Source organism: Cicer arietinum, chromosome 2, assembly GCF_000331145.2.
Source record: "Cicer arietinum cultivar CDC Frontier isolate Library 1 chromosome 2, Cicar.CDCFrontier_v2.0, whole genome shotgun sequence".
Taxonomy (NCBI): domain Eukaryota; kingdom Viridiplantae; phylum Streptophyta; class Magnoliopsida; order Fabales; family Fabaceae; genus Cicer; species Cicer arietinum.
The window spans coordinates 802,710-828,720 of record NC_021161.2 but is presented as its reverse complement, the minus strand read 5'-3'; the positions used below and the strand labels follow the sequence as shown (position 1 = coordinate 828,720).

The 26,011-nt window shown below is 32.7% G+C and overlaps 3 protein-coding genes and 3 pseudogenes across 8 annotated transcripts in view; 3 read left to right on the top strand and 3 right to left on the bottom strand.

Annotated features, from left to right (window-relative positions):
• The window catches only part of LOC113785447 (putative disease resistance protein RGA3), a 5,199-nt pseudogene extending 1,524 nt beyond the window's left edge, over window positions 1-3,675 (bottom strand).
• The window catches only part of LOC101503017 (uncharacterized), a 36,002-nt gene extending 24,509 nt beyond the window's left edge, over window positions 1-11,493 (bottom strand). Inside the window, exons 1-19 of one of the 6 annotated variants that reach the window (XR_012161976.1) lie at window positions 11,026-11,493; window positions 10,230-10,314; window positions 9,947-10,037; window positions 9,824-9,862; window positions 9,341-9,408; window positions 9,207-9,269; window positions 9,040-9,095; window positions 8,885-8,958; window positions 8,487-8,579; window positions 8,287-8,388; window positions 8,104-8,184; window positions 7,910-8,001; window positions 7,774-7,792; window positions 7,246-7,308; window positions 7,079-7,134; window positions 6,919-6,992; window positions 6,342-6,434; window positions 6,205-6,243; window positions 5,464-6,099 (exon numbers count right to left, since the gene is read on the bottom strand). Coding sequence is in view for 1 of the 6 variants with exons in the window: in XM_073365106.1 (XP_073221207.1) it covers window positions 7,774-7,792; window positions 7,910-8,001; window positions 8,104-8,184; window positions 8,287-8,388; window positions 8,487-8,579; window positions 8,885-8,958; window positions 9,040-9,095; window positions 9,207-9,269; window positions 9,341-9,408; window positions 9,573-9,611; window positions 9,947-10,037; window positions 10,230-10,309 (858 nt within the window). In the remaining 5 variants the exon portion in view is untranslated. Of the gene's footprint in view, window positions 1-5,463; window positions 6,100-6,204; window positions 6,244-6,341; window positions 6,435-6,918; window positions 6,993-7,078; window positions 7,135-7,245; window positions 7,309-7,773; window positions 7,793-7,909; window positions 8,002-8,103; window positions 8,185-8,286; window positions 8,389-8,486; window positions 8,580-8,884; window positions 8,959-9,039; window positions 9,096-9,206; window positions 9,270-9,340; window positions 9,409-9,572; window positions 9,612-9,823; window positions 9,863-9,946; window positions 10,038-10,229; window positions 10,315-11,025 lie in introns of those variants that run through there. The other 5 variants (XR_012161975.1, XR_012161977.1, XR_012161978.1 and 2 more) reach the window with 5 other exon arrangements.
• LOC101513430 (putative disease resistance protein RGA3) lies at window positions 3,760-4,882 on the top strand (annotated as a pseudogene).
• Window positions 5,031-5,799, top strand: LOC113785424 (putative disease resistance protein RGA4; annotated as a pseudogene).
• A 2,893-nt stretch (window positions 11,494-14,386) lies between the features above and the next one.
• LOC101502403 (photosystem I assembly factor PSA3, chloroplastic) lies at window positions 14,387-16,721 on the top strand. The gene is made up of 3 exons (XM_004489228.4): window positions 14,387-14,835; window positions 15,195-15,359; window positions 16,147-16,721. The coding sequence occupies exons 1-3, from the start codon at window positions 14,449-14,451 to the stop codon at window positions 16,465-16,467; spliced, it is 873 nt and encodes a 290-aa protein (XP_004489285.1). The 5' UTR covers window positions 14,387-14,448; the 3' UTR covers window positions 16,468-16,721.
• A 5,466-nt stretch (window positions 16,722-22,187) lies between these two features.
• On the bottom strand, window positions 22,188-25,574 carry LOC101502705 (formate dehydrogenase 1, mitochondrial). Its single transcript, XM_004489229.4, has 6 exons — window positions 25,296-25,574; window positions 24,165-24,336; window positions 23,194-23,734; window positions 22,805-22,929; window positions 22,590-22,702; window positions 22,188-22,476 (listed from the first exon to the last, which is right to left on the bottom strand). Exons 1-6 carry the CDS (start codon window positions 25,392-25,394, stop codon window positions 22,363-22,365), a joined length of 1,164 nt encoding a protein of 387 aa, XP_004489286.1. The 5' UTR covers window positions 25,395-25,574; the 3' UTR covers window positions 22,188-22,362.
• Between the last annotated feature and the right edge of the window lie 437 nt (window positions 25,575-26,011).

Genomic DNA, 26,011 nt, shown 5'->3' with positions numbered 1-26,011 from the left:
AACGGGAAGAGCTTGTGGTCATGGGGAAAGAAATAGTAAAAAGTGTGGGAAGTTACTCTTGCGGCAACAACGCTAGGAAGTCTCTTGCGTTTAAAAGAGATGATAAAGAGTGGTTGTATGTCATAGAAAGCAAGCTATAGAGTTTACAAGGCGAAAACTGTCATGTCTGCCTTGAGATTAATTTACTTAAATTTGCCAATAAAACTGAGACAATGTTTTGCCTTATGTGCATTGTTTGACAAAGATGACATTATTTAATTGACCTTTGGACGACTAATGAAATGGTGGAAACATATGATATTGGTAATGAGGTGTGGAATGAATTACATTGGAGATCATTTTTCTAAGATATTGAGCTAGATTTATATGGAAAAATTACAAATTTCAAGATGCATGATGTTGTTCATGATCTTGTTCACGATCTTGCTCAATGTGTCACAGAAGAGGTATGTTGCATTACATATGAGACTGATGTACCTAGTATCTCTAAAAGAGTTCGTCATCTCTTAATTTATAAGAGGCAGTCATTTGATCCAACAACCTCTTGTGGGGTATCAAATCATTTTAGACATGTTTGTCAATATTTAAGAATGGAATATCACTTATGTATTGAAATGTTATTCTTTGCGGGGACTTGAATCTTCAATTGATTGTTTAAAATATCGAAGGTACTTGAATCTTTCTAACGGCGAATTCAAAACTCTTTCAGAATGTAAATTGTGGAATTTGCAGATTTTTAAAGTTACATCATAGTCTCCAAAAGTTGTCTAATAATTTGGTACACTTGAAAGTTTGCAACATCTATCAAGCTTGCCTCCAAATATAAGGATGTTGGCTTCCCCTAAGACTTTAACACTACATATGTTAACACTACATATGTAGTTGGCAATAAAAACGGATATCTTTTGGCAGAAATAAGACAATTGAGACGTAACCTCAAACACAACAACTTCAAAGTCTGGGCATCATAGTTTACGATGTCCAATTCTTCTCTAAAATATTTAACTCACTCATGTAAAATATTTATACGATGAGTCATCAAATGATGGAGTTGCAGGAGGTTTAAGAACACTAGAAAATTTAAAACTAAGGGGTTGTCAAACCCGACGAGTTTATCGAAGGAGGATAGAGATAACATGTTTCCCGGCCTTTCAACACTTCAAATTTATGAATGCCCTATAATGTTAGGTTTGCCTCCTTTCTTTCCATCTCTCTGTAATTTGGATGTAATAGGAAAATGCAATCAACATTTACTAAATTCAATTCATAAACTTACAGTCTTGAAACCCTTGATTTCAGTTTTAACGAAGAGCTTACTTGCTTTCCAGAATGAATCATAACCCTCAATTCATCCAGCTGCATTTTTCAAAATAAAATATATTTTACTATTCGTAAAAATGATATAAAATGCTTTTAATACACTTTTATTTTAAAGAAGCTCTCAAAATGATAACCTTCTCATATTCACCAAGATCTTGAATGCTGGATGAAATCTGCAAATAATCATTTGCTTGCACAAATGCATCAACCACCGTACGCTCTATTGCCTGGAAACATCAAGATGAGGTTAGAAATAATTAAAACCAGTGTTGTCAAAGAAAACAGATGTTTGTTCAAATTATACTACGTTACAATGCTATAATGCTGCTATAGCCACTATTTGACACTACTTGGTACTAAATCGCATATCGTGGAATAGTAGTGGTTTGTTAAAATTCCGTTACACTGTAGCACTACAGAGCCAATATAGCCGTTATTTGACAACACTGATTAAAATCAAAAAGTGGAAGTTTATGGATGTTAAAGAGACAGGAAATGATAAAAGAAAAAGCAAGGAGTAACGACTTCGTACCTTTACTTTTGGATGTGTATAAATTGTTCTATACAGAAAGCTCTTCATTAAAACTGTGAAGTTTATGAATTGAACATAGTAAATGTTGGCTGCATTACCCTGGTACATCCAAATCACAGAGATATGAAAGGAAAGGCAAGCTCAACATTATAGGACATTCATAAATTTGAAGTATTCAAAGGCTAAGAAACATGTTATCTCTATCCTCCCTCGATAACCTTATCAAGTTTGACAACCCTTTAGTTTTAAATTTCTGAAACCTCCTGCAACTCCATCTTTGACTCCTCATATAGGTATTTTAAATGAGTTATATTAAATATTTCTAGACTCTCTAGAGAAGGAAGGTGTAAACAATTTTTGCAATTCGCGAGTTGCAAATGAGTTAAATATTTTAGAGAAGAACTAGACATCGTAAATAGGCAGTGTTTGAGGTTGAAGCACTTCAAGAATCTCCTCAACATTTTCCTGCGACTCTTCATTTTCCTGTCATACAAATTGCAACTTGTTCACATGATTGCTTCTTTGGCATTAGGTCATGTTTCAATTGTCTTATTTCTGCCAAAAGATATCATTTTTTATTGTCAACTACGTCTTCAAGGAAGCCAACATTCTTATATTTGGAGGCAAGCTTGATAGTTGATAATGCGTAACAACAATGCAAAGATAGATGTTGCAAAGCTTTCAAATGTAATAAATTATTAGCCAACTTTTGGAGGCTACAACAATGATCTAACTTTACAATCTGCAAATTCCACAATGTACATTCTGGAAGAATTTTGAATTCGCCGTTACAAAGATTTATCTACATATTTTAAACAATCAATTGAAGATGACAACTTTTTACTACTTGGGAAGTCAACCACCCGCAGAGAATAACATTTCAATACATGCACTTTTTCCCCAAGTGCCAATACAGATTTCAACTTTTGTCAATTCTCTTATTCATCGTCCCACACATCATCCAACACCAACAAAATATCTTTTTTTCTTCGTAGCAAATCTAAAAGTTTTCTTTGAAGCGGCTCTAGATCTAAATCGTCACATGCATGTCCAGAGGTTGATTCTATGATGGCTTTTGTCATTCTCTTCAAACTAAAATCTTCAGAAACACACACTCAAGTTCTTAGCTCAAAGTGGTTGACCACCTTTTCATGATGGAAGATAAGTTGGGCAACTGTTGTTTTTCCAAGTCCACCAAGACCAATTACTGGATAGACAGATAATTCTTCCAAACCAGAAGCATCCTCAACCAAAAAGTCTACAATTTTATTTTGATCTTCATCTCTTCAATAGACTTGAGGTTGAGAAATGATGGAGGTGGTTTGGCGCCAGTCAAGTACACTAGTTTTCCTCGACTATCTCAGTCAAATGAAACTTTCTTCAGCTATTTCAGCTAACTTCCCCTGTTTTTCATTTTCTTAACAATTTTGTAACGGAAAGCCACATGTTTGGGATGAAAAGATGATAAAAAAGAGTTTTGTAGCTTGCGTGACAGTCTTTTAAACTCCATCTCCAATGCTAGCACACTCGTCCAAGATATCATTAACAACATGAGCAGCATCTTTGAGCTTAAGCAACATAGCTTTGTTTGAGAATTGTTTCTCCTCAGCATCTTCAAGAGTAGCTTTGATTGTTGTGAGCTATTAAATTATTGATTGAAACTGAGAAATCGGTCAAGCTCCTTTTGAACAAGGGAGCTCAAATGTTGAAGCACAGTTTCAAACACAACTTCAACCATCTTCTAATTCTTGGAAATGAAATTGAAAAAGTAAGAGAGAATATATGAAAAAGTAAGACAGAAGATATTTGATTTGCTTGTGAAACGTAGGAATCAAACTGAATGGATTTTATGTAAGGACGGTCTGTCTAAGACCCTGATAAATCAAGAGATTTTTTAAAATTGTTTTATGTGTACATTTTCACGAAGAAAAAAAAAACAATTTTCAAAAACCTTTATCAACTTGGGTCTTAGACCGTCCTTACATAAAATCCATTCAGTTTGATTTCTGCATTTAACAAGCAAACCAAATATCTTCTCTCTTACTTTTTCATATATTCTTTATTACTTTTTCAATTTCATTCCCAATAATTAGAAAATGATTCAAGCTGCGCTTTGAAACTGTCCTTCAAACATTTGAGCTTCAAAAGGAGTTTGGCCGATTTCTCGGTTTCGATCAACAATTTAACAGTCTTGCTAGCTTGCTCACAACAATCAAAGCTGCTCTTGAAGATGCTGAGGAAAAACAATTCTCAAACAGAGCTATCAATGATGGGTTGTTTAAACTCAAAGATGTTCATGTTCTTGATGATATCTTGGACGAGTGTGCCACCGAAGCATTGGAGATTAAGTATATAGGACTGCCACGCAACGTACAAAACTCTTTGATATCATCTTTTCATCCCAAGCACGTGGCTTCCGTTACAAAATTGCTAAGAAAATAAAGAACATCAAGGGGAGGCTAGATGAAATAGCTGAGAAGAAATGAGCAAGTTTCATTTGACGTCAGAGAGAGGGAAACTAGTGTCCTTGATTGGCGCCAAGTCTATGAAAGAGATGAAGATCATTTAGACTTTTTGGTTGAGGATGCTTCTGGTTTGGAAGATTTATCTGCCTGTGCCTAATTGGTTGTAGCGGACATGGAAAAACAACACTTGCCCAACTTGTCTTCAATCATGAAAAGGCAGTCAACCACTTTGAACTAAGAATTTGGGTATATTTCCGAAGATTTTAGTTTGAAGAGAATGACAAAAGTCATCATAGAATTTGGGCATGCTTGTTGTGACGATTTAGATCTACGCTGTAAAGAAAACTTTTGGATTTTCTAAAAAGTAAAAGATATTGGTTGGTGTTGGATGATGTGAGGGACGATAAACAAGAGAATTGTCAAAAGTTGAAATCTATATTGTGAGGGAAAATGTGCTTCTATTTTGGTCACCACGCGTTACCACCCATCTTTCAAAGGTTGCACTAATCATGAGAACAATGTCCTTCATGATTTATCAATGCTATCTGAGACAGATTATTGGTAATTGTTTAGAAAGGTTGCACTAATCTTTCAAAGGTTGCACTAATCTTGTGACAACAGCACTAGGAAGTCTCTTGCGTTTAAAAGAGATGATAAAGAGTGGTTGTATGTCATAGAAAGCAAGCTATAGAGTTTACAAGACGAAAACTGTCATGTCTGCCTTAAGATTAATTTACTTAAATTTTTTGCCAATAAAACTGAGACAATGTTTTGACTTATGTGCATTGTTTGACAAAGATGACATTATTTAATTGACCTTTGGACGACTAATGAAATGGTGGAAACATATGATATTGGTAATGAGGTGTAGAATGAATTACATTGGATATCATTTTTCTAAAATATTGAGCTAGATGTATATGGAAAAATTACAAATTTCAAGATGCATGATGTTGTTCATGATCTTGTTCACGATCTTGCTCAATGTGTCACAGAAGAGGTATGTTGCATTACATATGAGACTCATGTACCTAGTATCTCTAAAAGAGTTCGTCATCTCTTAATTTATAAGAGGCAGTCATTTGATCCAACAATCTCTTGTGGGGTATCAAATCATTTTGTCAATATTTAAGAATGGAATATCACTTATGTATTGAAATGTTAATCTTCAATTGATTGTTTAAAATATTGAAGGTACTTGAATCTTTCTAACGGCTAATTCAAAACTCTTTCAGAATGTAAATCGTGGAATTTGCAGATTTTTAAAGTTACATCATAGCCTCCAAAAGTTGTCTAATAATTTGGTACACTTGAAAGTTTGCAACATCTATCAAGCTTGCCTCCAAATATAAGGATGTTGGCTTCCCCTAAGACTTTAACACTACCTATGTAGTTGGCAATAAAAACGGATATCTTTTGGCAGAAATAAGACAATTGAAACGTAACCTCAAACACAACAACTTCAAAGTCTGGACATCATAGTTTACGATGTCCAATTCTTCTCTAAAATATTTAACTCGACTCATGTAAAATATTTATACGATGAGTCATCCAATGATGGAGTTGCAGGAGGTTTAAGAACACTAGAAAATTTAAAACTAAGGGGTTGTCAAACCCGACGAGTTTATCGAAGGAGGATAGAGATAACATGTTTCCCAGCCTTTCAACACTTCAAATTTATGAATGCCCTATAATGTTAGGTTTGCCTCCTTTCAGCCTTTCAACACTTCAAATTTATGAATGCCCTATAATGTTAGGTTTGCCTCCTTTCTTTCCATCTCTCTGTAATTTGGATGTAATAGGAAAATGCAATCAACATTTACTAAGTTCAATTCATAAACTTCACAGTCTTGAAACCCTTGATTTCAGTTTTAACGAAGAGCTTACTTGCTTTCCAGAATGAATCATAACCCTCAATTCGTCCAGCTGCATTTTTCAAAATAAAATATATTTTACTATTCGTAAAAATGATATAAAATGTTTTTAATACACTTTTATTTGAAAGAAGCTCTCAAAATGATAACCTTCCAATATTCACCAAGATCTTGAATGCTGGATGAAATCTGCAAATAATCATTTGCTTGCACAAATGCATCAACCACCATAAGCTCTATTGCCTGGAAACATCAAGATGAGGTTAGAAATAATTAAAACCAGTGTTGTCAAAGAAAACAGATGTTTGTTCAAATTATACTACGTTACAATGCTATAATGCTGCTATAGCCACTATTTGACACTACTTGGTACTAAATCGCATATCGTGGAATAGTAGTGGTTTGTTAAAATTCCGTTACACTGTAGCACTACAGAGCCAATATAGCCGTTATTTGACAACACTGATTAAAATCAAAAAGTGAAAGTTTAAGGATGTTAAAGAGACAGGAAAGGATAAAAGAAAAAGCAAGGAGTAACGAATTTGTACCTAAACCCTAAACCCTAAACGAATAGTAGTGGTTTGTTAAAATTCCGCTACACTGTAGCACTACAGAGCCAATATAGCCGTTATTTGACAACACTGATTAAAATCAAAAAGTGGAAGTTTATGGATGTTAAAGAGATAGGAAAGGATAAAAGAAAAAGCAAGGAGTAACGACTTCGTACCTTTACTTTTGGATGTGTATAAATTGTTCTATACAGAACAGCATGAATTGCAAACAACTTGTGGATGGTAAGATCTACAAAATTACAAAGCCAAACGCAAGACAATTTAGAAACATGCAGTTGAATAAGCATTAAAAAAAATGTGAGACATAACACTAACAGTCGTTTGCACAATAACAAATCTCGTCATCCAAAACGCGCATGGTCTCCAATAACCTGCAAGGATACTACAATTTATGATATTGAAGAGACATATAACCTATGGGTATATTATATACTTCTAATTTATTGCTAAGAAAAGGTTATTTTGAAAATAATTCATGAAACCTCTGAAATTCAAAGTTGCATCCAACACCACTAGCTCGACAGTCACGAGCATTATAGTCAAATCTGCAAATCAATAGTTTCCACAAAGCATTACTTAGATGAATGGAAAAAAATTGTAAATCAGATTCATCTGTAAAATTTTATGTGCTTAGTCAACATCGATTCCATTTCGGCCATTTGCAACAATATCATACAGGAAACTCTTCTCACTTGAGCTTTAAATAACAAACAAAAGGAAAACAAATTATATTAAAAGCAGAAAAAAAATAAAAAATAAAAAAATAAAAAAAAAGAGATAGTTAGGTAATAACAAATTAAATAACAAACTTTAATTGTAGAAATAGCTAATACATAAGCTCATATACGATAAGATAAGCATTTATGCTATAACTGCTTAATTATGCTCTTTATCCAAACAGGGCCATAACATCACCTAATAAATCGCCTAATACAATATAAAGACCATCGAAAACAAAATACAAGATGCTTATATCTTTTGATAAAACATAGTTAGGTTCATTGATGTACCTTGAAAAAGTGGATGCTGCTACCAAAACATGAACCAGAATAGATAAGAAAAGATTAAGTTAGCAAATGATATTAGGAAGTTAAAAACAAACTGAAGGTCCGCAGTAATTAATTACTATGATTCTTCATTGAATACCTTTCAAGAGGATTATCCTTTCCGCGAGTCAAATCGATTTTGGTGTTGCAAACAGCTACATCCTCCTCTTTCAACATAACCCCACCATTTTTCTGTCAAATGATGTTACATAAAAAACAATTTGGAATTCCTTGTTGAACCTTGACAAGAATCACAAGCATACACGAATGAGAAGAATTAAAGAGAATAAGGACCTGTGAACAAACTATATCCTTTGGAGTGACTTTCTTAAAATTATCCATTATATCCCTTGGAACAGCATACTCATTACAGAACTGCAAAATGAAAGAGAAAAATCCTCGTTTTCAGAAACCTTAAACAAAAATTGTTGAATGGATAAGAAAAACGTCACACAAAAGTAACCGGTAAAAACATGCCTGATACAGGTTCCGCCTTCGAATGCGCAGGATCAACTCTCTAGCCTCCTTCAGTTCGGACGCATGAGAAATCTCAATGGTTTTAATTATAGAATCATCCAGCTGCATTTTTCAAAATAAAATATATTTTACTATACGTAAAAATGATACAAAATGCTTTCAATACATTTTTATTTGAAAGAAGCTCTCAAAATAATAACCTTCCAATATTCACCAGGATCTTGAATGCTAGATGAAATCTGCAAATAATCATTTGCTTGCACAAGTGCATCAACCACCATAAGCTCTATTGCCTGGAAACATCAAGATGAGGTTAGAAATAATTAAAACCAGTGTTGTCAAAGAAAACAGATGTTTGTTCAAATTATACTACGTTACAATGCTATAATGCTGCTATAGCCACTATTTGACACTACTTGGTACTAAATCGCATATCGTGGAATAGTAGTGGTTTGCTAAAATTCCGCTACACTGTAGCACTACAAAGCCAATATAGCTGTTATTTGGAAACACTGATTAAAATCAAAAAGTGGAAGTTTATGGATGTTAAAGAGACAGGAAAGGATAAAATAAAAAGCAAGGGGTAACAACTTTGTACCTTTACTTTTGGATGTGTATAAACTGTTCTATACAGATCAGCACGAGTTGCAAACAACTTGTGGATGGTAAGATCTAGAAAATGACAAAGCCAAACGCAACTTAGAAACATGCAATTGAATCAGCATTAAAAAAAATGTGAGACATAACACTAACAATCCTTTGCACGATAACAAATCTTGTCATCTAAAACCCGCATGGTCTCCAATAACCTGCAAGGACACCACAATTTATGATATTGAAGAGACATATATCCTATGGGTATATTATATACTTCTAATTTATTGCTAAGAAAAAGTTATTTTGAAAATAATTCATGAAACCTCTGAAATTCAAAGTTGCATCCAACACCACAAGCTCGACAGTCACGAGCAATATAGTCAAATCTGCAAATCAATAGTTTCCACAAAGCATTACTTAGATCAATGGAAAAAAATTGTAAACCAGCATTACTTACTTGTCAACATCGATTCCATTTCGTCCATTTGCAACAATATCATACAGGAAACTCTTCTCACTTGAGCTCTAAATAACAAACAAAAGGAAAACAAATTATATTAAAAGCAGAAAAAAAGAGATGTTTGAACTAAATACTGAAAAGAAGAATAAACAAAACTCATCAATCCTATCGGACATCAACAAATATTTTGGGAATAAATAATTTAAATACAAAAAATAAAAAATCTTACCCTAGGAAGAGCAAATTCGGAGCTCGCCAATATCATCTCCTGCCAAATTAAAAGTCTACTATTCGGTAACTCAAGATACTTGATATAAAACAGGTAAAAGACAATTGAAAGTAGTAGCATTACCTTGACTCTTTTTAACATCTGAGGATCAATCTGACAATAAGAATAAACAAAACTCATCAATCCTATCGGACATCAGCAAATATGTCTTGAGAATAAACAATTTAAAGACAAAAAATAAAAAATCTTACCCTAGGAAGAGCAAATTTGGAGCTCGCTAATATCATCTCCTGCCAAATTAAAAGTCTACTATTCGGTAACTCAAGATACTTGATATAAAACAGGTAAAAGACAATTGAAAGTAGTAGCATTACCTTGACTCTTTTTAACATCTGAGGATCAATATCAATACGGTGTTCCTCAACTATATGATCAACCATATTGACAGACATTTGTTCATGCGACCTACGAAGTACAAAACATTACACAACATTACACATTGTATGTATGGTGTGTATAATCATAATGACCACAAAGTTTTACGAATAACCATATAAAACATAGTAATAATTTTTTACACAGGACTTAGAAACACAAGAAAACTTATTTCTATAACATTACAAAGAAAAATGAAATGAATTCAAATGACAATAGTACCAATCAGAACCGCTCATAACTTGGGGAAGAAACTCGCGTTCAAACAAGTGACTGAATGGCCCGTGTCCCACATCATGCATAAGTCCTAACAAGAATGATGACTATGTCAGGAATAAATAACACAATCCTAACACCACCACAAAATAACATTATAACAAATCATCAATAACCTAGCTCAAAAATCAGTGATAGACTAAAAAAAATTAAAATCTGCTAATTAAGTGTCCATTTGTTACAGCTTTTTTTAAAAGAGTAATCACTTCAATTAAAAACAAATAGTCACTTTTATTAAAAACAACTATGTTCGTTACAACTTACGAAAAAACTCAGAACCAGAAAATAATCTAAATTTTGCTTAAAATGAGAAGCTGTTGTGAATTTTGAGTAGCTTCTCATATACATTATTTTTTATAACTGATTTTTTAAAAAAAACTTTTGTTTACCACATGTACAAACAACTTCTGCTTTTTTGGCCGTTAGTAATGATTCAAAATTCACATTTCACCATTAACAAACACTAGCATACCAATACTACAAGAGCTAATATATTCCACTACCAAATTACCTACGTTTAGCAAAACCTAATCCTCAAATTAACACATTTAATTTCATCAGTTCATAATAACAACTTAAAATCCAATATCACTCAAATCAAACACTACTCTAAATACCTAAAAAAAACTAGAAAATCTAAGCAAACAACGAGTTCAAACGTATACAAATTACGTCAACAAAAACAGCCTATATTTCCAAACGCAACAAAAATTGCATTCAGAAAAATTATATCAATACTTACTGTGCAGGAAATTCTTGATGTTTTACTAAACTTCACAGCTTCATCTTGAATCTGAGTTGCCAATTCCCTTGTTGGTGAAAGTACCAATACAGTGGGGCACATTTTGGAGTTATTATTAGTGCGCTTGAGGTGAATAAATGCTGGAAGTAAATACCCCAAGGTTTTCCCTGAACCTGTTTTAGCAATGGCAACTATATCTTTACTTTGAAGAGCAATGGGCCAGGATTGTGCCTGAATTGGAGTTGGGGCCGAGAACCCAGCATTTTGTACCTAAAAAAAGGAAAATCCAGGAGATTGGTTTTCTTTGGGACTTATAGATGAGAGGTTTAATGCCGGATCTGAATGGAAGAGAGAGGAACAGATTCAAGAGGAACAGAGGAAGGCTGGATGGAAGAGAGAGGAAGTGAATCTGATTATGGAAGAGGAAGAGAGGAAGGCTGGATGGAAGAGAGAGGAAGAAAGAGAAAACTGAATTAGGTTTTGTAATTGTTTAGTTTTAATAAAGGCATAGCCGTTAGCATAGTCGTTGCAATATTCCCATAGCCGTTAGCTCACATTCTTTCAAAACTGAATGTTCACACAAACTTGGTTTCTGCTTCTTTTTGTAAGATAAAAAATACTTTTATACTATAAGGTTGGAGTTTAAAAATATAATTTTAGCGGTATTTTTTTTTCTACATTTATTTAATAATATATTTTTTAAAGCTGCAAAATTTACACACATGAAGAAGAGGAATATGCTAGATTCGAACCATCAGGCCAATAAAACAAATATCTCTAACCTACTTTTTAAATTGTATTAACGGATAAATTTAATTTTTATTTAGTAATTATTTTAGTTATACTTTTTTAATTATATTGACAAATAAAGTAGATTATATCAACAAAAAAAAACAGTCTAAAGAATAAGGGCTTGTATGATTCACATTCCAAAATTTTATTTAAATATTTTAAAATTTAAAAACTGAAAAACTTCTTTAAATTATTTATTTTTAAAAATTATTTTATAAAACTATTTTTAATAATATACTTTTTAAAATTAAAAAGCAAAACAGATAAATAAATAGTGTTTTATTTTTTCATTTTTCAATATTTTTAACTCTTTAGTCAAAAATTATTTTAAAAATTAGAGTTGTCAAATATATTTTTTAAAATTTTAAAAAAAAAACAGTTTTCTACAATTTTTTATAAAATATTTTTAAAAACTAAAAAATCAAACACAATCAAACAAGCCCTAAGTTTCAACTTTTTTTGGTTAATTATGTTATGGCTCAAAATAGAAACAAAAAAATCAAGTTGACTCAAATGATTAATGAATTGTAGTAAATAATATTTGAGAGAATTGTATTTTGCCTTTAATTAGAATAATTATTTATTAATTTTTTTTACCTACTTCTCAAACTCCAAATAATTTTTTCAGAGTTGATTTTTTTTTATAATTATATCGATGCAACATTTTCCAAACGTTTAACACGTTAATTTTGACGTATGCCAAAATTAATATCGTATAATAAAAAAGTTTTAAATATTAATTTTAATATACATCAATAACATCAAATGGTTTTATAGTATTTATGTATTTTATAAATGTTGTATAATATTTCAATCAAAAAGTTAATTTTAAAAACATGGAGTAAGATATTATTGAATAGTACAGTATCATTGTATTGCTGTAATTTGATTGTTCTTTATATATATATTTCACATTTGTCATTGTTTTATATTAACTACTCAAAACTTTCAATAATATAATTAATTCCATTTTTTACTACCGAATTAATATTTAACACTACTTAATTTCAAATTCTATAAAATAAATAAATAAATAAATAAATAAATAAATAAATGAGATTGGAGGAGAGTAACGACTAATATAAAATACAAGGTTAAATTCTAACTTTTAATAGTATATTTAGAAGCATACAAAATTATGAAAACCAAAGGACATTTACCTATGTTTTGGGGTTATGCCAAAATCTGCCTATTCCGCCTTGATGGGCCAACAAAATGACCACACATATTAAAACCATTGAAAGGCTAATATTATTTTTTGATAAATTTGAAAGACTATTATTATATTAAAAAAATTATTATCAACACCAATATTATTTTTTGTAGATTTTGACTTGAGCACCAATTAATTTTTTATAAGTACTCTTGTTTGCTCATAAATGGAGGAATCCTTTCCACCACCATCAACACAAACACCCTGCATTATCATAATATTTACTAAACAAACTTTTCCAAATATATTCATGAATGAAATTAAATTTATACACTCCAAACTAAGTTTGAGGAAAAACGTGAATTTCTAAATATCCATATACCTCTCATGAATTAAGAAAAATTTATTGAAAATTTAGTTTTATCATGGGTCGCAACAAAAAATAATAAATCAAAACATTAAAAGAAATATAAATAAATTTTAAAGATACTATTTATTAAAGTCGTCGTTGCTAAAATATGAACAATTTTTTTTTTTTACAACAAACAACTTTATTAGCTTCCCTCTTAGTGACACAATTAAAAATGAAAATATAAGAATTAAGTAAATTAAACTGGCAAGCGTAGATAATTGCTCCAAAAAATGGCTTTAAAAGTTACATTTTAGGTTTGGAAAAAAGTGTAACTTATGCAAGTGTGGTAGGGTGTTACTTAGATTTAAGAGTTATCATGTTTGTAGATTAACTGTATACATCTTAAACCTAGTCGACTATCTCTATTCTTAATCTTTTGATTGGCTTTTTTTTGTCTTCATCAAGAAAAAGTGATTTAGGTTATTTTAGGATATGAAATCACCTTTTCTAAAATCATTTTTATTTTTGTTTATTTAAATAAATAATTATTACAAATATTTAATTTTTTTATATATATATTTTTTTTTCAATTTTAGTGCGATATTGTTTTTGTTCGTCATTTTAATTCGACGGTGTTTTTTTTCTTGTTGTAATGTTATTTGAATGTAGATTCAATAAATAATTTTATGTCGTCAACGTTACAATTGTGGAGACATGTTTATTTCAGACGGCTCAATTATGTTAAATACGTAAGATTTATCACATTTGTACGTTTTATGCTATTAATACAAGTGTTATGAGTGTTTTTACAAATTTATCTTTTTAATTTTAATAAAATTTGAATTCTAATATATTTAATATAATTTATAACAATTTGAACGAATCAATATCAATTTCGATAAACAAAAATGTTAGAATTATCATCTATCTACAACTGCCAAATGGATTTTTTGTTAATGAATAAGCGTTGCAGCTAATTGAATTTAGCAGATAATTAATAAATTGCAACATTTTATTATGCAGGAAATCCAATTTGTGAGATAACATATATAAACGAGAGGCTAAGAAACATTCTGAAAAAAGAGAGAGATAAAAACATCTCTCACTTTATTGTCTCTCTTCAAACATGGTTGTTTCAAACTTCACTTCATCATTTTCTTCTCATTTCTTCAATCTATCTTCTCTCTACAAACTCACATCCACATCATCTTCATCTTCACTTCTTTTCCTAAGCCATCACCATCACCATGTTCATCACCCAACAAAACAAACCTCAAAAGCTTCAAACTTTACCATCAAAGCTTACATGGAAACACCAAATTCATTTTCAAGCATTGCAAACAAAGTCATTGGTGCTCTTCCTGTGATTGGTCTGTTAGCTAGGATAATGAGTGATGAAGGTGGTGTTGGTGATGATCTTGTTGATTTTGCTGAGTTTAGAAGAAGGGTTGGTAAGAATTGTACTGCTGATGATTCAACTGCTTTTTATAAGTTCCAAGATCGAAGAGGAAAGGTAATTAATCGTTTTGGCTCATACCCTTTTATTCAAGTTTGCATTTTTGTTTTTGTTTTTTGTAGTTTAATTATTGGCTTGTGGGGTTGATTTCCTGCTCAAAATTCTACCTTTGTGTAACCTTATAATTTGACTAAGGTTGGCATTTGGCAATGTTTTATTTAGCTATTATCCCACTATCAAATTTTGCATCTTGGGTTTTCTATAGTTAAATAAATTAGTGAGGTTGATTTTATGTTCCAAATTCTATCTTTGTAACCTTATAATTGATTAAGGTTGGTATTTTTTGTTTCATATGCTAAAATGGAATGAGTGAGTGTGAAAGTGTTTCTAACTTGGTGTGTTTTTGTGGTGTGTAGGAAGGGGATCCTATCTATGTTCTGTTATGTTGTTGGTTAGCAGCTGTTGGTGCAGGTCTTCTTAAAACTGAGGAGATTTTGGAAGGAGTTGCTAGGCTTCGAATCTCGGACGACATCGAATTTGAAGAACAGACCTTCATAGCTTTGATGGATGAAGCAAGAGAGGTTAGTTTCCATCTCTGAAAAATACTTAGTTTTTTTTTTTGTATCATGTTGCATTTGAAATGAAACTATATTAGTAGTGATATCATGTTTGAATTCTGAAAAAATAAAAAGTCTAGTTTTTCTCCTTAAAATTTCGAGCTCGAAAATATTGTGCTGAATTACAATTTTGGCGCGACTCATTCACAAAATTCAAGGTATCTCAACTTGTTAAATTCCAATTCCATGTTGACATAGTATAGATGTCTATTTGTAACTAATAGGAATGGTCTAAAGATTGGGATGCTCCTTGATAAATCTCCATCATAATGATTTCTCCTGGATAAAGTTTCATTCACTTAGACTCTGTTTGGATAAACAACTTAATTAAGCGTTTACAGCATAAACTCGTATCATATAAGTGCTTATGTATAACCTATTTATTTAACAAATGATTTAAGTCAATCTATTTTCATATAAGCTTAAAGTTATTTTCATAAGCAATTCTAGAGAGCTTATGGAAATAAGGTGAGAACAACTTATGAACATGTCATTAGTTGTTTCCAATATGTTCTCTCAATCAATCTTACAAATCCTTACTATGTTATTAGATAAGTTCAAATAGTTCAATCCAAGTTGTATTATAGTGAAAAGTGCTTTATATATAATCTACTTGCTGGCATGAGAAGATGAAAATAACTTCCAAGATGTATGGCAGATATTCTTGCTCTGTGTCATTAATCTCCCCTTCCATTGTTTGCTTGGAGATTTGATTATACTGAAACTGAAAAATTTACGTTGAACATTTTAGAGAAGGGCAAAACTAAAGGGTGCACCGCCTGCAGTCCCGATGGAGGTTCGAGTTGAGAAGGCGCTCGATGCAATCTATGTGTGTTGCTTTGGAAAGGACTCTATAGAGGAACAAGATGAGAGATTGTTGAGTATAATACTGAGTTCTGTTTTCCCGTCAGTTCAAAGACAAGAGATTCGTCGCATGGTTAAAAACATGGCGGAGAAAGTCGAAGAAGGAGGTATGGATTATATTCCAGATGCTGCCAAGCCTCTATCAAAAGAAGCTGTTGAAATGCAAATGAAAGACCTTAACTTCCTTAAACAAAATAGTGATACTTAAAGAAGTGAAGTTTGAGTAATTTTTGACACATAATGTATTGAATGAAATTATATTACAAGTTGTTTTAGGCAAAAGCTGCTCACAGGGGGGGAAATTGACAGTGATACTATATATTTTTTCTGTTGTTTTTTCACTATGAATCTCATACACGACGTGCGACAAAAAACAAAATTAATTGTATGTAATCACAAATGTCAGTGTCATGTTGTGTCTGTGTATTGGATACAGACACGTTGAATACATTTTTAATATGACATGTCAGTGTTGCATAGGTTTTTGAGACACATGTTAAAAAAAGGATTCTTTGACTGATTTCAAGATATATTGATGGACAAAAATGTAAAATTATAATCTTTAATTAAAATTTATCATCGTATTATAAAATTTTGAAAACTACACTTCTTTGTCTGAAGAGAAACTTATATTATACTACCATCTTCTCATGTTTTAAAAGATATACTCCAATCTCTTGAGAAGTAGATATATAACACTTCAATCCATTTTGATACAATGAAAAATTCCTACGCACGTGTTTTCTCTTTCTAATTTTTATTCTAAATATTATCAATATATAAATTACTAGTGTCAACTACAGAACAATAAAAGATAGCACAAAGAGTAATGCGTGATACTTCCATTCACATTCTACAAATATTTGAAGAGTAATTGAATTTGACAAGAGTAATTGAATTTGAGGCTACATAGAACTAACACTTCAATTTAAAACTTGATTGAGTGTACTTTTATTAGATAATATTATTATATATTAGTAGTAAGGGTATTTTAGATATTTTCTATTTTCCTCTATATATACTCATTGTAACCCTATTAACTTCAGTTTTGGTTTATTATATCATATGAAACCCTAGAGTGGTTGTTTTCTCTTCTTCCTCTTTTCATTGTTAACATGGTATCAAAGAGCTTTGGTTGATTTTGGGATCTACCGTAGAGAAGAGAGAGACTATTTTGATAGGAAAGACAACCACCAAAAGAGAAAAGAGAAGAGTAACCCTATTCCCGATTTTGTTAAATCAGTCTCAGAAAAACATCGATTGCGCATTCGTTAACCGTTGGATCGGGCTGATTTTTGGACAGCAGTTTCGCAACATATAGGTCTTCGTCTTCAACGGTCGGATCGACGAAACGACGTCTGGAGAGGGAGAAATCGTGCTCGCACAGCACCAGGTTATTCTTAATTTATTTTCTCTCAGTGATTGTGTTTGTCGTATTTTTCTGTCATTATTTGTTATGGCTGGTGTTAAGGATGATTCTCTTCAAGCTGTTAGTGTTCACCTCAATGGACAAAATTACTCTTATTGGAGTTATGTGATGAAAAATTTTTTGATTGGAAAAGATATGTGGGGTTTTGTTGATGGAACTTCTGTTAAGCCTACAGATAAAAAGGATGAAACTCAATATGCAAAAGATCTGAAAACATGGAATGTTAGTAATTCAAAAATTATTACTTGGATTAATAATTCTGTTGAGTTGTCTATAGGAGTACAACTAGCAAAATATGATACTGCTAAAGAGATTTGGGATCACTTGAAACGTTTGTATGTTCAGTCTAACTTTGCAAAACGTTATCAGTTAGAAAGTGATATTAGAGCCCTTAAGCAGAGCAGTATGACCATTCAGGAATTCTATTCGGCAATGACTAATCTGTGGGATCAATTGGCTCTTATGGAATCACCTGAGTTGAAAGCTGTCAAAGCATACATTGATCAAAGAGAGGAGCAACGTCTGGTTTGGTTTCTAATGGCTCTTCGTGATGATTTTGAGGGCCTTCGTGGGGGTATTTTGCATCGTTCCCCCCTTCCTAATGTTGAATCAGTAGTTAGTGAATTGTTGGCAGAAGAAATCAGACTTAAGACTCATTCTGGTATGTTAAATAAGGAAATTCTCTCAGCTCCTCCATCTGTTTTTGTTGCTCCTGTTCAAAAAAAAACATCTCAAGGGAGAGTTGGGCTTGGTAATGATGAATGTGCATTCTGCAAAGAAAAAGGTCATTGGAAAGCACGTTGTCCGAAATTGGGGAGAACACATAAGAAGAATTTTAGGGGGCCATCGTCCAATGTTGTTGCTTCTGCTCCTCCTACCATTGACTCTAGTTCTGGTTCTGTATACTCATCTGAGAGTGCTTCCCAAATATCTGATATTGCAGAACAACTTCAAAGACTTCTTGCCACTCAATCACATGCCATGTCTGCCACCTCTTCTAAAGGTTTGAACTCCTCTGGTATGTCAGGTATATCTCCTTCCATATGGATTCTTGATTCTGGAGCATCTCATCATATGACATACGATGATAAATCTTTTGTGTCTGTGAAACCTGCCTCGTCTGTGTCGGTTATAACTCCTATGCCACTAGCAGGCATTGGTTCTGTCTCCACACCTAACTTGTCTCTTTCTAATGTTTATTATATTCCTAATCTTACTTTGAGTCTTGCTTCTGTTAGTCAAATATGTGATTTCGGTTATTCGGTTACGTTTTCTTCCACTTCTTGTTGTGTGCAGGATCCACATTCTGGGAGGCTGATTGGGACAGGCCATAGACAGGGGGGACTTTACGTTTTGGATGAACTACGACTCCCAGATACTGCAGCCTCAACAACTACTGCTGACTTATTATCTAGTTTTCGCTTGAATTCATTATCTTCTAGTTTTTATTTATGGCATTCTCGCCTTGGACATGTTTCTGCTTCTAGATTAAAATATTTGGCTTCTACTGGAGCCTTAGGAAAGTTAAAACCCTGTGATATCTCAGATTGTTGTGGTTGTAAACTTGCTAAATTTCCAGCTTTACCGTTTAGTAAAAGTGTTTCCGTTTCATATGCGCCTTTTGATTTAGTTCACTCTGATGTTTGGGGTCCATCACCGGTGCTCACCAAAGGTGGATCTAGATATTATGTTTCGTTTATTGATGATTACACTCGTTATTGTTGGGTTTATCTTATGAAAAATCGGTCTGAATTTTTTGACATTTATCATATATTTCGTGCAATGGTCAAAACTCAACATAATTCTGTTATAAAGTGTTTTCGTTGTGATTTAGGTGGTGAATATACCTCTAATAAATTTTCTGAATTACTTGCTTATGATGGCACTCGCCACCAAACATCTTGTACTGATACTCCTCAACAAAATGGAGTTGCTGAAAGGAAACATCGTCACATTATAGAGACTGCTCGTTCCCTTTTGTTGTCCGCTTCAGTTCCTAGTGAGTTTTGGGGAGAAGCAGTTCTTACTGCTGTTCATGCTATTAATAGAATTCCATCCTCTATCATATCAGGTTTGTCTCCCTTTGAAAAATTATATGCTTCTACCCCTGATTACTATTCTTTGAAAGTTTTTGGTTCTACTTGTTTTGTTCTTCGCCCTCAAGTAGAGCGCAGTAAGTTGTCTTCTCGTTCAGCCATGTGTGTTTTTCTTGGTTATGGGGATGGTCAAAAGGGTTATCGTTGTTATGATCCTCATGCAAGAAAACTTTATGTATCTCGTAATGTTGTTTTTCTTGAGCACATTCCTTTTTACTCTGTTTCCTCTGATTCGCAGATTACTAAGAGTTCTGAACTAACCCATATTGATCCGTTTGGTCCTAATGATAGCGCTTCTAGTGATTGTAATGTTGAGAATTGCAGGACAAATACTACTACTCCACATGATGACATCCCTCTTGTCCCCCCGGCTGTCCAACCACCTCCTGCGATTGTTGATCCTCCTCGTTACCCTTCTCGTCAACGTAAGTCTACTCAGTTACCTGATTTTGTCTATTCAACTTACTCAGCTTCGTTTGCTTCTTTCTTAACCTCTATTCACAGTTTGTCTGAGCCCTCTTCCTATAAAGAGGCTGTTCTTGATCCTCTTTGGCAGCAGGCTATGGCAGAAGAACTATCTGCATTGCACAAAACCAACACTTGGGAATTAGTACCTCTTCCTCCTGGAAAACGTGCTATTGGGTCTCGTTGGGTATACAAGATCAAAACTAAGTCTGATGGGTCAGTTGAGCGCTACAAAGCACGTCTTGTTGCTAAGGGTTTCTCTCAACAATATGGTATGGATTATGAAGAAACTTTTGCTCCTGTAGCCAAGATGACCACTATTCGTACTCTTATTGCAGTTGCATCTATTCGTCAATGGCATATTTCCCAAATGGATGTCAAAAATGCCTTTTTAAATGGTGAGCTTCATGAAGAAGTCTATATGGTCCCTCCACAAGGAGTTTCTCATGATCCAGGGGAAGTATGTAAGTTAAAAAAGGCTCTATATGGTCTTAAACAAGCTCCTCGAGCTTGGTTTGAGAAATTCTCTACTGTGATCACTTCTCTTGGTTTTCGCTCTAGTGAACATGATTCTGCATTGTTTATAAGGTCCACCACTCATGGTCGCATTATACTTTCTCTATATGTTGATGATATGATTATTACAGGTGATGATGTTAGTGGAATTAATGAGTTGAAATTGCAGTTAGCCAAACAGTTTGAGATGAAGGACTTGGGAACTCTTCGCTATTTCTTGGGGATTGAAGTTGCCTACTCTCCTAGAGGCTACCTTCTTTCTCAATCCAAGTACATTGCCAACATTCTTGATCAGGCTCGTCTTTCTGATACTAGAGCAGCAGATACTCCTCTTGAGTTGAATGTAAAATATGCTCCCTCGGATGGTGTTCCTTTACCAGATTCCACTTTGTATCGTACTTTGGTTGGCAGCTTAGTGTATCTTACGATTACCAGACCTGACATTGCTTATGCTGTTCATGTTGTTAGTCAGTTTGTTGTCTCCCCCACTACAGTACATTGGGCAGCAGTTCTTCGGATTCTTCGTTATCTTCGAGGAACTCAATTTCAAAGTCTTCTCTTTCCATCGTCATCCTCATTGAAGTTACGAGCTTATTCTGATGCTGATTGGGCTGGTGATACCACTGATCGTAAATCCACCACAGGGTTTTGTATCTTTCTTGGAGATTCTCTTATTTCTTGGAAGAGTAAGAAACAAGACATTGTCTCTCGCTCTTCTACAGAAGCTGAATATCGTGCTATGGCATCCACTACCGCTGAAATAATTTGGTTGCGTTGGCTTTTGTCTGATATGGGTATCTCTCTTGCTGAGCCAACTCCGATGCACTGTGATAACAATAGTGCTATTCAAATTGCTCACAACTCGGTCTTTCATGAACGCACCAAACACATTGAGATTGATTGTCATTTTACTCGTCATCATCTTCAGCATGGAACTATTACTCTACCATTTGTCCCTTCTTCTTTACAGATTGCTGATTTGTTCACAAAGATGCATTCCATTAAACGTTTCCGTTTTTTAGTTGACAAACTCTCGATGCTCCATGTTAATGCATCGTGAGTTTGAGGGGAGATATTAGATAATATTATTATATATTAGTAGTAAGGGTATTTTAGATATTTTCTATTTTCCTCTATATATACTCATTGTAACCCTATTAACTTCAGTTTTGGTTTATTATATCATATGAAACCCTAGAGTGGTTGTTTTCTCTTCTTCCTCTTTCTTCCTCTTTTCATTGTTAACAACTTTGATACGACACCTATGTAATCAAATTATTACACAATCAATGTCTATATTTCAGGGTCACATCCATGTATGTGTCAGTGTTTCATAGATACCATCTTAAAACCAATGTCATCTATTGCTTGACTCAAACACAAACAGAAACACATTTCAGTAACTACAAGTACACATTCAAATTCATGAAAACACAAGAATCATACTTGTGTCCATTGCATATTTATTAAACTGAGTTTCAAACTCAACAAAGTAAGTACATTGATAAAATGCCGCACATAACTTTATTTAGTAATAATATTCCATTAGTCTTAAAAACATAAGACTAAGAACCACTCTTCATTTGAAAGTAGTACTTCAACGGTATTGGCTTGCCAATTCCCCCTGCTTCACTATGTAGTTCTGCTCAGGAAAGTCTTCCCCCTTAAAGTGTCTCTCAAGCATGTCTTTAACTCCAGCAGCATAACGTAACTGAAAATGTTTCAAAGAAAATGAAGAAAATGTACTAGATTTATAGTACTAAATCGAAAGTAGAAATTAAGCTAAAGGACTAAATGAAGTGATTTTGTCAAAATTAAAACTACCTGTGCATCTATGGTGGTTCCAGAAATATGAGGAGTCATAGCATGATTTGGCATGTAGCGCCATGGATGATCTTTTGGAGCTGGTTGTGGAAACCAAACATCACCACTATAACCTATAGATGAAAACTCAATTGTTACATTACTTCAAAAACATAGTTTCATGTTATATATTTGGAAACACAAATTACTTTGTCATCTGGTTTTAGAATTATTACCTGCAATGTGGCCACTAGAACAAGCATCAGCAACTGCTTGCGTGTCCATAATCGCCCCGCGAGCATTGTTAACAATCAAGACACCCTTCTTCAACTTTGCAATTCTATTTTTGTCAAACAATCCTCTGAATCACAAAAAAAAGTATCTGTCACCACTCACTTTTTTAGACAAATATTAATAAGTCAGTGATTAGTTAGTTTCTGAGATCAAACCCTAAGCTCTCTCCAAGTGTTTAATAATCAAAGAATTCAAATATGATAAAAAATAACCTTTCTATATTATGCGGACCAGATAAAAAGTCCTCTTATACGGGCTGGCCTATAAATTACTTTAGGTTTCAAGTGTCCAAAGTTACTTTAATAGATTGATATTAGTATTAAAATTATACCTTGTCTTATCGGTGAGGGGGGTGTTGATAACAATTACATCGCACTTCGGAAGCATAGCATCAAGATCCTCCTCAAACTTAGCTCCAATTTCTTTCTCCAATTCAGGTGCTATCTTAAGTCTATCATGATACAAAAGGTTACAGTTAAAGGGTTTCAGTCTTTGAAGTAAAAGCTTCCCGATTCGTCCAGCACCAACAGTTCCTATCGTCTTTCCTTCAAGATCATAAGCTCTATGTGCAATGCCAGCAACATTCCATTCTCCGGAAATAGCCTGATGGTAACCAGGCAAGAAATTCCTAACCAGAATGAGAATTCTCATGAGCTCGTCTTCAGCGACCGATACTACATTACTTCCTGTGACCTCTGCGACGGTTAGACCAGCGGCAGCCGCAGCGTTGAGATCAATGTGATCAGAACCGATGCCGGCTGTCAAAAGAAGTTCTAAATTCTTAGCTTTCTTTATACGTTCCGCAGTGACGTAGGCAGGGTGAAATGGAGTCGATATCAGGACATGGAGATCAGGAATGTGCTTCTCAAGTTCTGGTAACACGACAACATATATTTTCATAAGTTAAAGCAATCATAAACTTAGATGTTATCATCTGTATTTTACACTAAGTACTAGTATTTAACTTTGTAAATAATTAATCAATTGTTTCATTGGACTAAAATTTAAAAATGTGTAAGATTATGGTCTGTTTGAATTGACTTATTTGAGTTTATCTACTATCGTAAATACTTGTGAAACTATCTGAAAGAGCTTATAGAAACAGCTTATGACATATTCATAGGTTGTTTTCAGCTTATTTTTGTAAACTTTTCAAGATAGCTTATGAAAACAGTTTATAGCTTAAATAAAAACAATTCGACTTTATTTTATCTATTGTTATAGAAATAACTCATACATAAGAACTTAAATGATGAGTGTTTATGCTACAAGTGCTTATGACAAATTTTTGAAAATGCTAACCAGAATTGAGTCCTTCTTTGTCATCAGTGACAATGTATTCATGTCCTTGCGATTCAAGCCACTCGCGAATACCCAAAGCTCCTTCGACACATCCCACAAAATTGGGATTCAATGAAGCAAACTCATTGCCTTTGTAGAACACACCAACAATCTTCTTCTTTCCACCAGAGGCCTATTCTCAACAATAGAAAAAAAAATGGTAATGCATAAGAAAAGTCTAAGATCAAATAAACATACATAAAAGATAACATGTAATCAACAATATATATGAATATTCACTAACATATATTTATTTTATTTTAATTTAACAATGAATAACTCAATTATATTTCACAGTCATTACAATTACAATCTATCGATAAAATAGTAAAATGTGATTAAATGTCTAACTCAATTTAAGGGGAGTTTAGAAGAACTTAGCTATATGATATGTTCATAAACATTTTTTAGCATATTTCATAAATTCCTCCTCTAAATACAGGGTTTATCCAATGGTCATTTATCTTGCATCATGAAATTTGAGCTAGAATATGCTTCTCACAAATGTTTGTCAAAAATGGAAAAAGATATCCCAAAACCAAATGCATAAATGGTTAAATATGATTGCTTTTAATCCTTACAAAATGACCATATACACAATTTTATAATTCTTTACTATTAACTCAACATGTATTTTTAAATTAGTTTTTTTTTGCAAATAGATATATTTAAACCATTTTAATAAAATATTAAAATTTAATTTACACCGCTATATTTTCGTTAATTTTATCTAAAACTTTTGACCTAAAAAAAATTAAATTAAATTAATTATAAATTAAAAATAAAAAAGATTTATCTTAATTAAATCAAGGGGAGCCACCATAATTTTAACAAATTTAAACGTGGAGTTACAGCACCCAATTAGTGAGGACATTAACATAAGAAGAATAAGAAACAAGTTTGATGAGTACTATGTGACAAGTGAGAGAGAGAGAGAGAGAGAGAGAGAGAGAGAGAGAGAGAGAGAGAGAAGGGGTTGGATGTCACGGATGATGCATGCAAGGAAATTGACAGTTACCAGATCAAAGTTGATTAAGAAAATTAAAAAAGGACAAAATTACATAGAATAATTAATGAAGAGATTGAGCTTACATGAAGGTTTCTGTTGAAGATGGAAGAAGCAGAAGAGAGTGATGATGAAATCCTTGAAGAAGAAGTGAGAAAGGTTGAAGCAGCACGTTTCATAGCCATAATTAAACAAATTGTGACAATAGCAATTAGATGAAAGAAGAAGAAGAAGAAGAAAATGTGAGAAATTAGGAGTAAAGAGAGGTTTATATATCTAAGAAAATAGATTCTTATCAGCAGTCGGAATAGTGAAACACAGCCTAACTATATTTATTACATTACTTCGACACTCAACTATATTTTAAACATTATCCAATATTCCTATTTATATTATAGGTTAACTATTATGTCTTAAATTTAAAAAAAAAAAATTATTATTTTATATATATAGATAAAAAAGTATATATTAATAATTTATTAAAACATATAACGTCTCTCATACATATCACAAAAATCATTAATAATTTGAAACTATACTTATTTTTGTGACTTTCCGTTTTTAAGTTGAATAAAAGAGGAAACTTTTTCTTATAAAGAAATATAATACACTTTTTGTATCAATAAATTGTTTTAATTATAACCACTTTTATTATTTTATTAATTTTTTTGACTGAATTTTTTTATTATTTTTTTGACTGAATTTTATTGTATACATATTATATGATAATAGTAGAAATAGTATGTGTTAAAAAAATGTCTTGCGTTGGCCCACCTAAACTATAATGTCTTTTATCGATATA